Source organism: Petaurus breviceps, unplaced genomic scaffold, assembly GCF_028583685.1.
Source record: "Petaurus breviceps papuanus isolate PSGF00001 unplaced genomic scaffold, PetGlider_PUasm1.0 90650, whole genome shotgun sequence".
Lineage (NCBI taxonomy): Eukaryota > Metazoa > Chordata > Mammalia > Diprotodontia > Petauridae > Petaurus > Petaurus breviceps.
Genome location: NW_027187299.1, coordinates 287,113 through 303,198, shown reverse-complemented (window position 1 = coordinate 303,198; position 16,086 = coordinate 287,113). Strand labels below are relative to the sequence as shown.

Genomic DNA, 16,086 nt, shown 5'->3' with positions numbered 1-16,086 from the left:
TGTGTGTGTGTGTGTGTGTGTGTGTGTGTGTGTGTGTGTGTGTGTGTAGTGATGTGGTCAGATCTGCACTTAATGAAAATCACTTGGGCAGTATTATATAGGATTAATGAGAATGGGGAAAACCTTGTGGCAAAGAGACCAGCTAGGAGGTCCCTGCAGTAATCTAGGGGAGAGGAGATGAGGGCCTGAACTAAGGTAGTGGCTGTGTGAGTACAGAGAAGGTGTTGGATAAAAGAGATGTTGTGGAGGCAGAATTAATGAGACTTGACAGTTGATTAGATGTGTGAAAAAGATAATGTGTAAGTCAAAAGCCTGAAAAAATGTTAGCCTTCAACATAAATGTGTGAGGCATAAGTTTCAGGGGAAAGATAATGAGACCTATTTGAGACATACTGAGTTTGAAATGTCTTTAGGGCATCCGGTTTAAGTTGTCCAATAGATAACTGTTGTAGGACTGAAATTCGGGGGACAGACGAAGACTGGGTATTTTGAACTGTGTTATGTGCATAGAAATGGTAATTCGACCTTTGGGAGCTAATGAGGTTACCAGGAGAGCAAGGGTAGAGAGTATTACAGTAATATTGTGTCAGCTTGTTGGTCCATAGACAAAAATTTATATGTTAAGAATAAGAGTAGTTGTTAATGTTTATAGATAAGTGATGCTCCCTTTTTTGCCTCTCCAATACTGTTATTGAAGAAATGGAAGGAGGTCACATTTATATTTTATCTGTTTCATGGATTACCTTGAATTTAAAAAGTCATTATCTGACGTCCAGCCTTTCGGGAATGAGTTTCATTGTACTTAATTAGGTTAATCCTCTACAAGCAAACACAAAGCCTGTCACCAGACTTATTTGCAAAGCCTTGTAATTAGAACTTGTCCAGAGCCTGTCCTTCACTGGCATAGTTTAAAATTTTTAAAAATAATGAACAACAAATAAAAATGAACATTTCCATATACAAAATAGAATAGAAAAAGTAGATTATATGTTGTACTTTTCCATTCACATATATAATAAATGACTTTCAAAGCTATCCTGTTTGTGTTTCCTTCTTTCCTTTCTTCTCTTTTCCTTTTATCTTCTGTATTTTAAAATGATTCAGCATCTCTCTTTTTTTTTTTGTCATTATTTATCACTCTCTCTCTCCCTCATGCCTTCCTTTCCAATAAGGGGAAAAAAAGAAAAGCAGACCTCTTGTCACCAATAGACATAGCCAAAACAAAACAAATTCTTGCATTAGTTATATCTGAAAATGTGTCTTGTTCTGTACTCGAGTCCACCACTACTCTGTCGGGGGAGTATGGCATGTTTCATCATTGTTCCTTTGGAATCATAGTTGATCATTTTCCAGTATGATTTTCAAGAACCAGTGGTCATCCGTAAGTCACAGTGAAGCCTTGGGTTAGGACTTTTGAGGAAATTATATGTAAAACAAAAAGGATAGTACAGGGATCTTCCTTATAGTCTATTATGGGAGGTAAGTTGTATTATAAATATGTTAGATATGACATATATGTGATATATATGTGGCAGAATGTTAAAGTATGAGAAGTACAAAGTTGTCTCAGCTCATTAACTCTTAACTTTCTAATAAAGTACATTTGCATTTGAATTTCAAAAGTATTTATTCAATCAGTCAATAAGCATTTACTAAGCTCTGTACAGAAAGATATACATATAGGGAGAAAGAGAGAGGATAAATATGTCATTCACTAGCATGATCTTCAAAAGCCAGTGTTCATCCATAAATCCCAATGAAGCATTGGATTAGGACTTTTGTGGAACCTATGCTAATAAATGCTAGCTTATTTCTGGAGTTGTGTCTTGCCTTGGCCTCAGGTATTCCCTATAAGTGTGCCTCACTTATTTAGTTTAGAGGGGAAATGCTTTGTAATTACTGTTATTATTGCTCTGAGAAAAACAAAACACACACAAAACAAAACAAATACCTGGCACCATTCTTAGTACTGGGGATAGATACAAAGAAAGGCAAAGACAGCTCTTGCCCTCAAGGAGTTTACGATCTGATGACACTGGAATGTGGCAGTGGGGGCTGTACTCTAGACTGAGGGTTCCTCTGGATTCTGGTGCTCATTGCAATAGCCTGCTGGCTGATCCTCCCTATGTAAAATCTCTTCCCACTCCAATCCATTCTCTACTCAGCTGTCAGATTGGTCTTCCTAAATTGCATATCTGATCATATCTTCCTATTTAGTAAACTCCAAAGTGGCTCACTTTTACCAACTGCAGGATTAAATATAAAATCTCTCTTTGATTTTCAAAGCCCTTTATAATCTGACCCTTCGTACTTTCCCAGTCTTCTCATATTTTGTTCCCCTTCAAATGCAGTCCAATGACAGTGACTTCTTTGCCATTTCTCAAACAAAACAGCTCTTTCTCCCAACTCAGCATTTTCACTGGCTATCTCCCAAGCTGGGAATGCTCTCCCTCCTCATCTCTGCCTCCTACCTTCCTTGGCTTTTTTCATGTCTTTGCTAGAATCCCATGCTCTACAAGAAGCCTTTCCTGATTCCTCTCCGTGTTAGTCTGCTCTCCTGTATGTAGCTACTTGCACGTGGTCTTGCCCAGTAGACTGTGAGCTCTCGAGCACGAAGCCTGTTGTTTTTGCTTTTGTTTGTATCCCTGGCACTTAGCAGAGTGCTTGGCACATAGCAATTGCTTAATAAATGCTAATTGGAATGAAAAATGAAATGATTCTTCACTGGGGTTGCTGTGTAGCCAACCTAGATTTTAGTTTGTTAAATTCCAGTCAGGTTTAGATTAGTCTGTAAAAAAGCATTTATGAAGTACTCACTATGAGCTAGGTACATTGCTATGCACTGGAGGTATGAAGGTAGGTAAAAATATTCTTCCTACTCTCAAGGAACTCACATTCTAATATGGAAAACAGCTTGTAAATAGCTATGTAATACATGTATATATTATGTTACACATATTAAATTACTGGACATGGAACATGTATGTATTATATAAATGTACATACTATATATGTGTTATATGTAGCTATATGTATGCTTTGTGTGTATCTGTGTGTATTTGTGTATGTATGTGTCAGATGAAAGGTAAGCTTAGAAGCCAGAAGCTAAAGTATTCCTGCAGAAGGTAGGATTTGAGCTGAATCTTGAAAGAAGTCAAGGATGTCAAGAGGAAGAAATGAGGATGCAGAGTATTCTAGACTTGGAGGACACCAATACAAAGGAAAGAAATGGAATGGCCTGTGTGAGTGGGCCAGTGTAGCTGGATAGTGGAGTATTTGGACGGGCATAAGGAGACTGAAAAAAAGACCAGGTTATAAAGAGCTTTAAATACAAAGAAAAGCGCTTTTTATTTGATCCCAGAGGCAGTAGGGAACCACTGGGGTCAGGGGGAGAGCTGACATCATTGAACCTGTCCTGTTGGAGTAACTCTTTGGCAGCTGTGTGGGAGATGAATTTGAAGTGGGCAGGAGACTTGAGACTGGGAGACCAATTAGAAAGCTATTGCAGTGGTATAGAAGAGAAATGATAAGGGTTCTCAAGGCTAGGTACCACACAGGCTAGTGACTACTGGTTAAATAGCTTCATTGATCCATTGTGGAAATGAGTCCTGATAGTTTTTCTGAAAATCATGGCCACAGCAAAATTTTTTTAGACAGTGAGCTTTGGCTGTTTGTTGAGGTAGTTAATGCATGATAATAAAATATATTTATTAAGCACCAGAACAGGATAAGGCACAGAGATCAAAAAGCATGGAGTATGTTTGGGGAACAGTAAGCTTGGATAGAGATATTTCATTTGCTCTGTCATATTAATGCAATTTATTAAAGAATTAAAAATTTTCATTTAATAGACTATATAAATATAGTATAGATTATTTAAAGCTAATGAAGGTATTTTATACCTCCTATATGTATTTTACTTGGCTAAATAAGATTTCCTACTAGTAAACTACCCATACTTTATGAAATTCATTCATTCGAGTTTTTTGATATTTAAAATCTCACTTGGGAAGTTGAAATACCTGCAGAATTTTAGTCATTGCAGTGAAAAGAATGTTTAACTATCACAGTAATTAATTTGCTTTAATATAATTTATGATGTCTTCATGAGTCTAGAGCAGCTTGCAGTTGCCATTTCATTAATCTTCATTTAAGTTATTTCCTGAAATAAGAAGAAAGCAGAATAGTACTCAATTCATTTTGTCTAAGTCTAAGCCCAAATGGCTAACTTTTGGTCTATAATCACATGAAGGAAAGTACAGCCTAGTAGCTGGAGACCAGTTTTAAGTCAGGAAGACCCAGGTTCGAGGCTTATCTCTGACACATACTTGCTGTGTGACTACAAACCTTTAGTGACAACTAAAGCAATTCCCTAAGACTATAAAGTTGCCCAGCTGCACCAGTGAATTTATTTTATTTTTGAATTGGAATATTTTTCAAGTGACAGAAGAGTTGATCGGTTTTTCATGCCTCTATCCATTTATCTCCCTATTATTTAGCAGCTAATACTGTCTAAATGAGTCATATTATGAGAAGTCTGATACCACAAGATAGGAAAAGGAAGCCCACAAAGAAAACTTATATAGCCTAATGATTTTTATTTAAGGAAATTCTCTTTATAGATGGGAGAAGTCTTAGGAAGACTTGATGCATAAAAGCTACAGCTCTTCTAGTTTTTTGTATTGGGTTAGCACTGCCAGCTCTCTGTGTAATATGAGGGCTTGCATTTTCTTTTTTTTTTTTTAAGCAATCGGGGTTAAATAACTTGCTCAAGGTTACGCGACCAGTTATTTTTGGATGTGGTGCTAAGTATCTGAGCCCGGATTTGATCCCCAGGTCATCCCAACACTGGAGCTGGTGCTCTTTACTTGCTGAGCCACCTGGCTGCCCCTAAACAATTGGGGTTAAGTAACTTGCTCAAGGTTACATGGCCAGGTGTTTCTGGATGGGTGCTAAGTGTCTGAGCCCAGATTCGATCCCCAGGTCGTCCCGACACTGGAGCCGCTGCTCTTACTCGCTGTGCTACCTGGCCACCCCAAGGGCTTGCATTTTCAAGGTTAGTTCATGGGAGTGGAAGTACCCTACCTACCTCGTGGGAATGGCAGCATCAAAGATAGCTTTCCATTCCCTATCCCCTACCCCTCCCCCCCCCGCCCCACAAATGTACGGGAAACATTCTATCTCTCTTGTGTGTTAGTGATATTTCACAAGTTTTTTTTTCATTTCCCAGGCATTTGGGGACAGTGGTTGGTAAGGATATAATGAGTTAACTGTTACCTCATTTCCCACACATATATATGTATGTATTTGTGTATATATATTATATATGTGCTTTGCAATCTTTCAGCATAATAATTGGGAAAGGGAGCAAAGGAAGGAGGAAAGGAAATGGACAGAGTGTGACTTACCCCATAGTTGATAGAAAATTCATTTGACCATTTTTCATAGAGAAAGGGGATTGCCCTCAAAGCCTAGGCTGAACTGAGAAACTTACATAGAGCTCATGGACTCTGCCACATGAATGACAATTATCTCATTGGGAATTTGAATGATTGGCAATACAGAATAAAGGTGCCATCAAGTTTGTTCATTATCTTATAGACAGTTCTTAACTCTCCTAAACCAATTTCTAGATTATATAGATACAGTAAATAGCTTAACTTTGGTTTGAGGCTTTTGTTGGAAACTTATGTCTGTGAAATGGATCGGCAATCAAGTACAGGGTGCTAGAATAGTCTCTAGAACAGTCAAAGGAGGGATTGATTTCCTTATTTATATGTGATTTGGGATATGAGAGCAGTCTCACATGTGGTTGTTCAGAGTTTGCAATTCTTCTGGAAATAAGGTTCACTTGTTTCTTTTGACCATCTCTTAAGTATCCTTTCTGCCATAAGTCATGATAATTTTGGTAAAGTGCTTACTATGTACCAGGCACTATGCTAATAAGCACTTTACAGTTGTTATCTCATTTGATCCTCACAACAACTCTGGGAGGTAGGTGCTATTATAATCCCCATTTTACAGATAAGGAAACTGAGGCAAACAAGTGATTAAATGACTTGCCCAGAGTTACACAGCTAGTAAGCATCTGAGGCTGAGTTTGTAGTTGACTTTGTTTTTTTCTCGAATCTTCTCTCTCTTCATATAACTTGAGCTTTAGTATTTTAATTTCTTTAGTTCCTAATTAATATTTAATATTGCTTATCTTTTCTCATACATTTATCTGAAGCACTATATTTGTGAAACAGTCTTGGCACCAGGCACAGTTGTCTAGGATTTCTCTTGCTTTCTTCCTTCTGCTGCTGTCCTTTGGATGGATGAGATGTATAGTTTAGGTAATTGACTTCACTTCTCCTTAATTTGTTCCTAACCAGAAGAAATTTTCAGTTCTTTTAAACCAAACCATATAAACTAGGCAAAAATGTATAGGTCAGTACTACTCAGTCACATTTATCTACTTTTTTTTTTTTTTTTGCTTTTTGGAGGGGTAAGGCAGGGCAATTGGGGTTAAGTGACTTGCTCAAGGTCAAATGGCTATTAAGTGTTAAGTGTCTGAGGTCACATTTGAATTCAGGTCCTTCTGATTATAGGGCTGGTGCTCTATTCACTGTGCCACCTAGCTGCCCCATATCCCCTACTTCTTATAACATAGTAATATTCCATTACATTCCTGTACCACATTTTGTTTAACAGTTCTCTAGCCAGTGGGCATAAACTTTGTTTCCAGTTCTTTGGTACTGCAAATTAGCTAGTGATAAACATAAACTGAAATTGGGGCAGAAGGCCAAACCCTTGCCTCCATTTTAGGAATCCTCCTAACTGGAAGCTCTGAGCAATTGATTTTGTAGCCTAAATTTAATTTAATTTCATAAGGATGCAGAGGAGGGGACCACAGGGACTTGAGTGACCATTATGTTACCCTAACCTTAAAAACAAAGCTAATTGTTATATGAAGGTGTATCTGATTAAATCCTGAGGTAAAACGGTAGAGAATAGAAGGCACAAAAATATTGATGGCTACTGCTATCCTCCTTTACAAGACCAACACCCACCGAGTAATAGTAAAAATAATTTTTAGTTAGAAAAAATTAAGTAATACCAATAGTAGAACCTTTTGATCACTTTTTCAAAAGGGTAGGAGAGAGTGGCTAATTTTTATCTTCAGAAATCACACTTCTTTTAGGGAATCGAACTCAATATAGTATATCTGGAAATTATTTTCAAGAATTTATCTGTCAGTTACTACTTATTGTTTTTATGATGAGAAAACATGTTATCAGGGCCAGTTCAAAAAACTGCTAAAGCAAGTTTTATTGTGTGCACATATAACAGAAATCAGTATTTTCTTTTGTCATGATGAATGGCTAATTATGTAAGTTCTTTTAAAGGATTCCAAGAACATTTCTCTTGAAAAGCTTGCCAGAATAAATAAGTTTCATTATAAATTGCTACATATCCAACCTTTCCCTACAAAAAAATCTTGCAGTATGTAACTTTTTGAAATTTCTGTGGATTTGGCACCTAGGTTCAGTGAACCCAGCAAATCTCAGCAAGGATTGTGCTCAGTTGATAAGCATTTGCTAAGTGCCAACTTTGTGCTAGGCATTGTGTTAAACTATGCTTAAGATTTTAACTTCTTTAGCAGGAACTATAATTGTCAAGAGAGAAAGAATAGAGACCTATTGTAGGAGTCATTCTCTTACCCCTTGCCCTAGACCCTCCCTAGTTTTCTGCTTATATTGATAAGATCCTATTCTGTGCTCCTGGCCCACCTACTAGTCTGCCCTACCTCCACATCCTCCACATGCACTGCTTGGCCTCCTGGGGATGATGACAAACTGCCTGAACTCCTTCCTCAATGATGAACGTGCTTGTACTCATCGTACTTTTCCTGTCTCAGTCAAGTCTTTTTAGAGGCCAGTCTGGCAATATGCAATAAAAATTTTAAAACTGATCATATAATCAGTAGACCTTCTACTAGAAATATACCCCAGTGAAGTAATTAAAAAGGAGAAGAAAATGTGTTTCAATGGAAATATTCATAGTAGCATTATTTATACTAGTGAAAAACTTTAAATAACTTCTCCAGTGGCTGAGGGAATAACTGAATAAATTATATGCTGTGTGAGTGTAATGAAATTTATTGGAATGAATGGAATATTGCACCATTAAAAATGACAAGCATCAGAAATATAAAGAAAATACAGAGTTAAGCAAATGGAAGATATGAGAACAGCAGTATACACATAACAGCATTTTCCTTTATTAATAGTTTTCAGAATCTAGTAACTGATTTTGCCAACTAAAAATGTTGCAAAATAATAAAGTAAAAATCACATAATTTTCTTTTATAAAGGTTATTTTCATACTTAGAAACTTATGAGCAGTTTCTGTGATACCAGGATTTTGTTTTCCCATTGAAAAAATACCATGGTGCTTTTGGAAAATAGGAACTGATAAGTTTGGAATCTTTTGCTTTGGGACTCACAGCTTCACATCATTTTTGGTGATTCATATATTTTTTTGCTCCAAAGTGGCTATTACATAATGCCACCTTTGAAATCATGAAATACTAAGTATTATATTAGAAATATTTAGTGTATGCAATTATTAGTGTTATATTAGTAATATTAGTATTACATTAGTAATATAAAATAAATATTTAGTATAACTATTAGTAAAATCTCACAGAAGTCTAATGCAGCATCCCATACTTATTGTGGGAAGTCTTTTAAAATTCTCTCTCTAAGCTTATTATAAATAAGAGTAATATATGGTGATAGAATTTTTTCTGTTATTACCTGACAAAAATATTAAAAAGTCACAGAAAATATAAATACAAATTTGTGGGAATGATTGTGGTATGCTAGATTTTGATTTAAAGACAGTCTTGATTATCCTACATTTAGTGTACTGTGTATATTATGGTATAGTATAATCAGTTGTATGATTTGGTGATCATATACTTAGCTTTTCTGTGATTTAGTTTCTTCATTTATATAATTTGAATGACAATACTTGTACTACAGGACTGTTTGGAATGCACTTTGTAAAATTGTAAATTGCTGTAGAAATGTGCAGTATTCTTACTTTTCATCATTCTACCTTGACGTACCTTTTTGCAGTCCTTTAACTTTTTCAGAACACTTGCACTAATTGAATATTGAATCCTTAAGAACTTCCCATTGAAATAAATATACAGTGGTTTATTTTACAAATACAGGTGAATGGACTTACCTAAGGTCACATGGCAATTCAGTTGCAAAACTCAGTAAGAATTTATAGTTCCAAACTCCTAGAATTGAACTTTATCCACTGTGGCATATGGATTCCTTTTATTTCCCCTAGCTATGCTTTCTAATTTACTATAAACCTACAAAGTATTGTGCTACAGATGTTTGATTTCTCAAAAGACTGCTTTTCTTTTTATATATTCCTTTGTGCCCTTGTCTAGGCACCCTACAGGAGGATCCTTTATCCGTCCAAACCGGGTAAATTTTGGAGTAGACTTTCTCACTGCAATTAAGAATCGCTATGGATTGGAAAATACTAAGCAAGAAGATGGAAATGAGATGATCGTTATTGGAAATAAACCCGTAGAAACTGTTGGGTTTGATTCTATTAAAAAATTCCAAAGGTAGGAGAAGTTGACATTGATGAATTAGATTTTTATGCTGTACTCTTCTTTTAAATATTTGGGCCTATGGGCCTAGATGTGTTAAATGATTGACAGATTGGTTTAGAGACTTTCATAAATTTAGGATTTTGTCCTTAATTTGGTCTGCCATGTCCTGGGTTATACTGAGAGATTAGACAATACCATTATTTGCATTTTTGATAAGGAAGCTGAGGACTAAAGGAAACAAGAAGTTTGAAACCTCTTATTGGAGGGCTAGTGTTGTGATGGTTTTATGTTTACCATATTTGTTGTTTGCACTCTTATTTCCAGTTATTCCACCCTCTTACTCTGGACTGATAGCTTTGTGCTTCCATTTTTCATATTATCCCCTTTCAGTGTACATATTGTCATTCATTTTTTATAAACCAACTATGGCAGTACAGCCAAGTAGTTCCCTGAATCCCATCTTAAACTGTAAGATTAGAGAACTGTTAAAAATATGATTTTATGCAAAGACAGTAAGGTTCACTTAGGAAATGGGAATTTCATAAGGGATGCCATAGGAAAGGACTTAGTGGAATACTGAGATCTTCATGATAATGTTCAGAATCACATCGCAAGTTTTGATTTATCGGCTAGCCTTTAGTAAATCATCCTAGAAGTATCGAGAGCTTCTGAGGATGACATCTTAGAATTGACCTCTGGTTGCCACTCCTGAGATTAGATTTTAGTTCAATTCAACAAGCATTTATTAAACACCTGTTAGGTACAAGACACTGTATTAGATGCTGAGGGTATTATTGTGCAGAAACAAACATGAAAAACAATGTTTGCTTTTTAGGAGCTCACATTGTACTGTGGCATTTAGCATGCAAATAAATGGAAAAGAAACACAAGATAATGTGAGGAGAATGAGACCGTTGACAATGAAGGATATCAGGAAAGACTTCACATAAAAGGTAGCACATGACGTGATCCTTGGAGGAAGCCAGAGATTCCATGAGGCACAGATAGATAAGAGTTATTGAGTTCCAGGGATGGAGGACTAACACTAAAAGATACAACCTGGAATTGGAATGCAGTAAATAGACCAACTTTGGGTGAAATGTAACCATATTGGATGCAGGCTAATTAACCACATGTAATTTTTTATTAGCAATGTTAGACAGAACCATTGCATAATTATGCTTATTATTCTTTGCTAGCTAGTTATTAACTAAGAAGCTAATGATGCTAATGTTATGCATATTCTAAAATGGAAATAGCAACACTTGAGTGGACCAATCAAAGATGACAGAATTAGTTCTTGCTTCTTATGTGCAGACCATACCCTTCTTAAAAATCAATTTAAGAAGACTTAAAGAACAAAATTCTTGTTGAGATTGTAGTTTCTTGCCTTTTTGTTCAAATAAGTGAAATATTAAATGTATTATATCCAAAAGGGGACATTTTATATTAATTATTTGATATCCTTTCAATGAACACCATGTGCTCTGTTAACATTAAAAAACTGGATGTACATAAAAGGGAGTGCCTATTTTCCTTCCTCCCCCAGATCATAAGCAGCAATAATAATTCTTACAAGTGTTCCATGGATATGAAGAGTTAATGGTTTATATAAAAACCCCACTTTGTGAGTATTATTTCAATAGATATTTTGGGGCATATCACATTAAAATTTTTATTGATTAAGGTGGCTGATTCTGTAGATAATTTGAAAAGTATAAATTGTTGTATCTTGTCTCCTGAATAGGGATAGGCACTGCAGCTGTGATTTCATTGGTATAGATTCCTGGATGAGGCAACTCCAGCCATTGTAGGTGATCACTGTGCAACCTAGAGTTGAGAATTTGTGTTAGAGAGCTGCTTGCCTCAGTGATATCAACCTCAAATAGAAATGAGGGCCACTAATCCACAGAGAACGATCCTTGTGGACTCATATTGACTTAGAAAACTATGGGTTTATATATTTCTTTTTTATGAATAGATCAGTATGTTGAAATCATATAGGAACTACATTTTATTTTGGTGCTGACTACATTGGGAGTGCTGTGGGCTACACTCTTCTGACCCAGAGTACTGTGAATTGCCCACAGCCATCAGGTATCAGAGGTACATACTTAAACTCGGATCTCCTTTTCAGAACACTGTTGACATTTTTTGTGGCATCTATTAGTGAACAACTGTTGGTCTTTTGTGTCAGTAGTTCCTTATGTATTACAGTTTTATCAGTGATACTTGATGTAGAATTTTCCCCCCACTTGACAGTTTCTCTTCTCACATTAAAATGTGAGCTCTAGAGATCTGTCTTCCTTTTATGTATGTGTGTGTGTGTGTGTGTACGCACGCGTGCGTGTGTGTGTGCTTGTGTGTGTGTTTTGTCTTTTTGGAGGGGGAAAGGCAGGGCAATTGGGGTTAAGTGACTTGACCAAGGTCACATGGCTAGTTAACTGTTAAATGTCTGAGACCGGATTTGAACTTGTCCTCCTGACTCCAGGGCTAGTGCTCTATTCACTGCGACACCTAGCTGCTCCCCTTTTATATTTTTAAACCTAATGCTTAGCACTAGTGCTTTGCACATCATAAGTGCTTAATGCTTTATTCATTTACTCATTCTTGGCTTGAAGTCTGGCTCTTTATATCTGTGGCAATTTCTTGATTAGGTTAGAAATAATTTAGAAATCATGATGCTAAAATATATATGAATTAAGACATATTACAGTAATAATTGATTAAATTTTTGTTTGGATGACTAAGGAAAAGAGTATGTAAAGAGAAAATTAAAAGTAATGTTTGATTTCCAGTGATACTGTTTTAACTTTAGGAAGGTATTTATATTGAGAGCACAGAGAAAAACTTCTGTTAAGTTTCTTGGGCTGAGATCCTGTCTACTTATTTTTTTTGCTGCTTAGTTTCCCCATTCCTGAGGTAGAGACCCTTATTGCTGTTCCTTACTATGCTCCTTCTTCTCTAATCCCCTCCCCCCTCATTTTTTTTTAGTCTTGTGACAGTTTACATACTTACGAGATAACTGCATGGTAGGTGAATTTGAGGGATTGTTTTGTGTTGAAGAATAGTAAAGGACTTTGGCTGTAAGGTTCTGTGATACTCACTGGCCTTATTTTAACTTTGCATATAATCCATGTATTTTTCATTCAGTCAGCTGAACAAATTACAAGAAGTCTCTGTTTGGAGTTCTGCAGTGAGTTGTGCTGGCAACAAAGGGGAAATTACACAAACATGTCCTAGTATCCTTTTTCAGTAATAATCTATCCTTGAAATCTAAGATGATATTTGCTACCAACAAATCCTTTTCAAAAGAGATTTCATAGTATTTAACTGTTCTCCCCCTTGTGTTATTTTTATGCTAGTTTAACTAAAGGTGTTACTGCTCTGGGTGCCCAGAATATAATTTCCCTGATACACTCTTGCCTAACTCAAAACTGGGAAGTTTGGGAGCTTGCAAAGAGAAGGAAGTGGCAGAGTCTTTGAGTGTTGTTGGATAAAGGTAAGTATGGTTTCATTGAAGACATGGGCCATGATTGGCTATTGTGGGTAGTGTCAGATATACCTTTCTTCCAACCTCTGGTTGATCACACATAATTTTGGTGTCAGACCACAATCCTCAGATGCTTCCTCCAACCTCTTGTGTTTGTTTATGTTTCTCCAGACGTGTCCTAAGGGTGAGAAGTTGTAAGTCCCTCCCCTTTTTTTCTTCATTTCTTCCCAGTTTATTAATTTCTGTAATCCCTTTTCTTTACTAAAATAAAATTGAACGAAACTGTAGAAATGGCTTTTTTCTTCTCTTTTGACCCTTGAAGGATTCTTTAGGGATAGTGGACCTTTCACCTCTCACCCCACTCATCCAATTAGGCACTTGATCATCGTTTAGCCCTTTTAGAGTGTTTAAATGTGTGTGTGTGTGTGTGTGTGTGTGTGTGTGTGTGTGTGTAAAAGGTTTCTCTTGTGTGCTGTGTTTATGCATAAAAGTTTGACCAGTTCTGTTTTTTTTCAAAAGGAATGCTTAAAAGTCATCTATTACTTATATTTCTTCTGGATTTTACATATTGAATTTTTCATTGAGTTCTAGTCTTTTTGTCATAGTCTTTTGAAAGTCTTTCACTTTGTTAAATATCCATTTTTCGTTTTATTCAGGATTATACTCAGCTTTGCTGGATAAGTTATTTCATAATAGATTTGCAGTTTCATGTGTAGTCATCTTTTTTTTTTCCTATTCTACTATGTTATGGAAATGCATGTTTTATTTCTCAAGTTCAGAATAAAGAAAAAAGAAACCTCTGCTTCACAGTTTTTTTTTTTTTAAGCAATCGGGGTTAAGTAACTTGCTCAAGGTTACGCGGCCAGTTATTTCTGGGTGTGGTGGCAAGTATCAGAGCCTAGATTCAATCCCAGGTCATCCCGAGTCTGGGGCCATTGCTCTTACTCACTGAGCCACCTAGCCACCCCTAAGCAATTGGGGTTAAGTAACTTGCTCAAGGTTACATGGCCAGGTGTTTCTGGGTGTGGTGCTAAGTATCAGAACCTGGATTCAATCCCAGGTCATCCCAACTCTGGGGCTGGTGCTCTTACTCGCTGTGCTACCTGGCCTCCCAGGGTAAATTATTCTTAGTTACTAATTTGTTTCTTTAGCTTCTTGGTATTGTATTCTAAGTTTTGCTTTCCTTCACAGTGTTTGCTGCATAATTTTCTTTGACCCTTACTGTGGTTCCTTGGTACTTGATCTTGTTCATCCAGGCTGCTAATAGTATTTTTTCTCCTTTGATCTGGAAGCTCTGGACTTTGTTGCACTTCTAAGTATTTTAAAACATAGGGTTTCATTCAGGTCGTGACTTGTAGATTACAACAAATAAACATAGACAAAATAAGTTCTTGAAATTCTCATATCCAAATGTTTCATTCTGTCCATATGTATCATTCTGTACGTGAATGCAATATGCTTCTAACAGGAGGTGGAGATGTGCATGCTTCATTTATCAGTCCTCTGAAATTGTGGTTGGTCATCCCATTGATCATAGTTTGTAAGTCTTTCAAAGTTGTTTCTCTTTATAGTGTTATTGTTGCATAAACTGTTCTACTGGTTGTTTTCACTCTATCTTCATGAGTTTATATATCTTCTTTGGTTTCTCTGAAACCACCTCTTTCATAATTTTTATAGCATAATAGTTTTCTATTATATTCATATACCATGATTTGTTTGGCTATTCCCTAGTTAATGGGTATTCCATTAGTTTCCAATTCTTTGCCACTACAAAAAAGAGAACTTTTTTTTGTACACATGGGTCATTTTCCTTTTTTCTTCTTTGATCTTTTTGTGGTATTGGCATAATGGTGTTGTTGCTAAGATAAGGGGCATATATAATTTGGTGACTTTTTGGTAGTCCTAAATTGCTTTCCAGAATGGCTGGACCAGTTTGTAGCTCTACCAATAGTACATTGACATGACTGTTTCCCCCAAAGTCTCACTAACATTTATCATTTTCCTTTTGTGTCAACTTTACCAATTTGATGTGTATGAGGTAGAATCTCAGTGTTGTTTTAATTTACATTTTCATACTTATTAGTCATTTGGAGTATTTTTTTCCATTTCATTTGTTTTTTTAAAGTATTTTCATGTGGTCTAATTTTTCAGTCTTCAACTTTGTTTTAATATTTCTTGTTTTTTCTCTATTTCATTTAACTCTTCAATTTGGTTAGCTTTATTCAGTATTTCTGGGTATTTACCACTTGGATAAAGTTTTGCATCTACTGTTCTAAACTGTTGTTCTCCTTTCAAGGTTTTCCTTTAAAAATTCTGATTTTATTCTTTTGTTTCATCTCTTTATTTACTCTTTTGACTTTTGGAGTCCTTGTAGCTAATCCATTTTTAAAAATATAGTTCTCCTTGTTATAATTACTGTGAAATTATTGTCTTCTGAAATTTTATTTTAGGAGTTTTTAATACCTAATATTTCTTCATTTATTGGGAATTTTCTTTTATTAGCTTATGTCTTCATCCTCTGTGCTAGGTAAAGGTTTTCACTCTTTGCTGTTTCTTTCAAAGTTTTCTTTCTGTAATTGCTATTGTTTTTGTTATTCTGCTCCTTACACATTGGGTCCAGGTGGAGAGCTTCAAGAAGGCATAGTTTGTGATCCTATGATAGGGTGGATGAGTTTGGGGTCCCAGCCTCTGTGACCTGTCCTCTCCTGCAGTTCTGGGTAAGGTAGCTGGGCTGAGATCTTGTTGGTTTTTGGGTTTTGTCACTCTAATACAGTTCCTGGGTTGGGGTTTTATGTTCACCTGAAGTTCAGGGAGTTTAAGTGATTTGACCAAGGCCACAAAGGTGTTAGATAGATGTCTTTGACAGATGTCAGAGAGAGGATTTTAATCTAGATCCTTTAACTTCATTGTTTTCTTGGTTCTGCTTGCTTCACTCTGCTTCAGTTCATATCTTTACATATTTCTTTGT

At 36.1% G+C, this 16,086-nt stretch overlaps 1 protein-coding gene across 2 annotated transcripts in view; it reads left to right on the top strand.

Moving 5' to 3' along the window:
* Positions 1-16,086, top strand: part of TBCE (tubulin folding cofactor E) — an 87,694-nt gene that overhangs the window by 30,670 nt on the left and 40,938 nt on the right. For both annotated transcript variants that reach the window (XM_069064827.1, XM_069064829.1), the window contains 2 exons: positions 9,455-9,637; positions 12,779-12,867. In XM_069064827.1, coding sequence (XP_068920928.1) covers positions 9,455-9,637; positions 12,779-12,867 — 272 coding nt within the window. The remainder of the gene's footprint in view (positions 1-9,454; positions 9,638-12,778; positions 12,868-16,086) is intronic.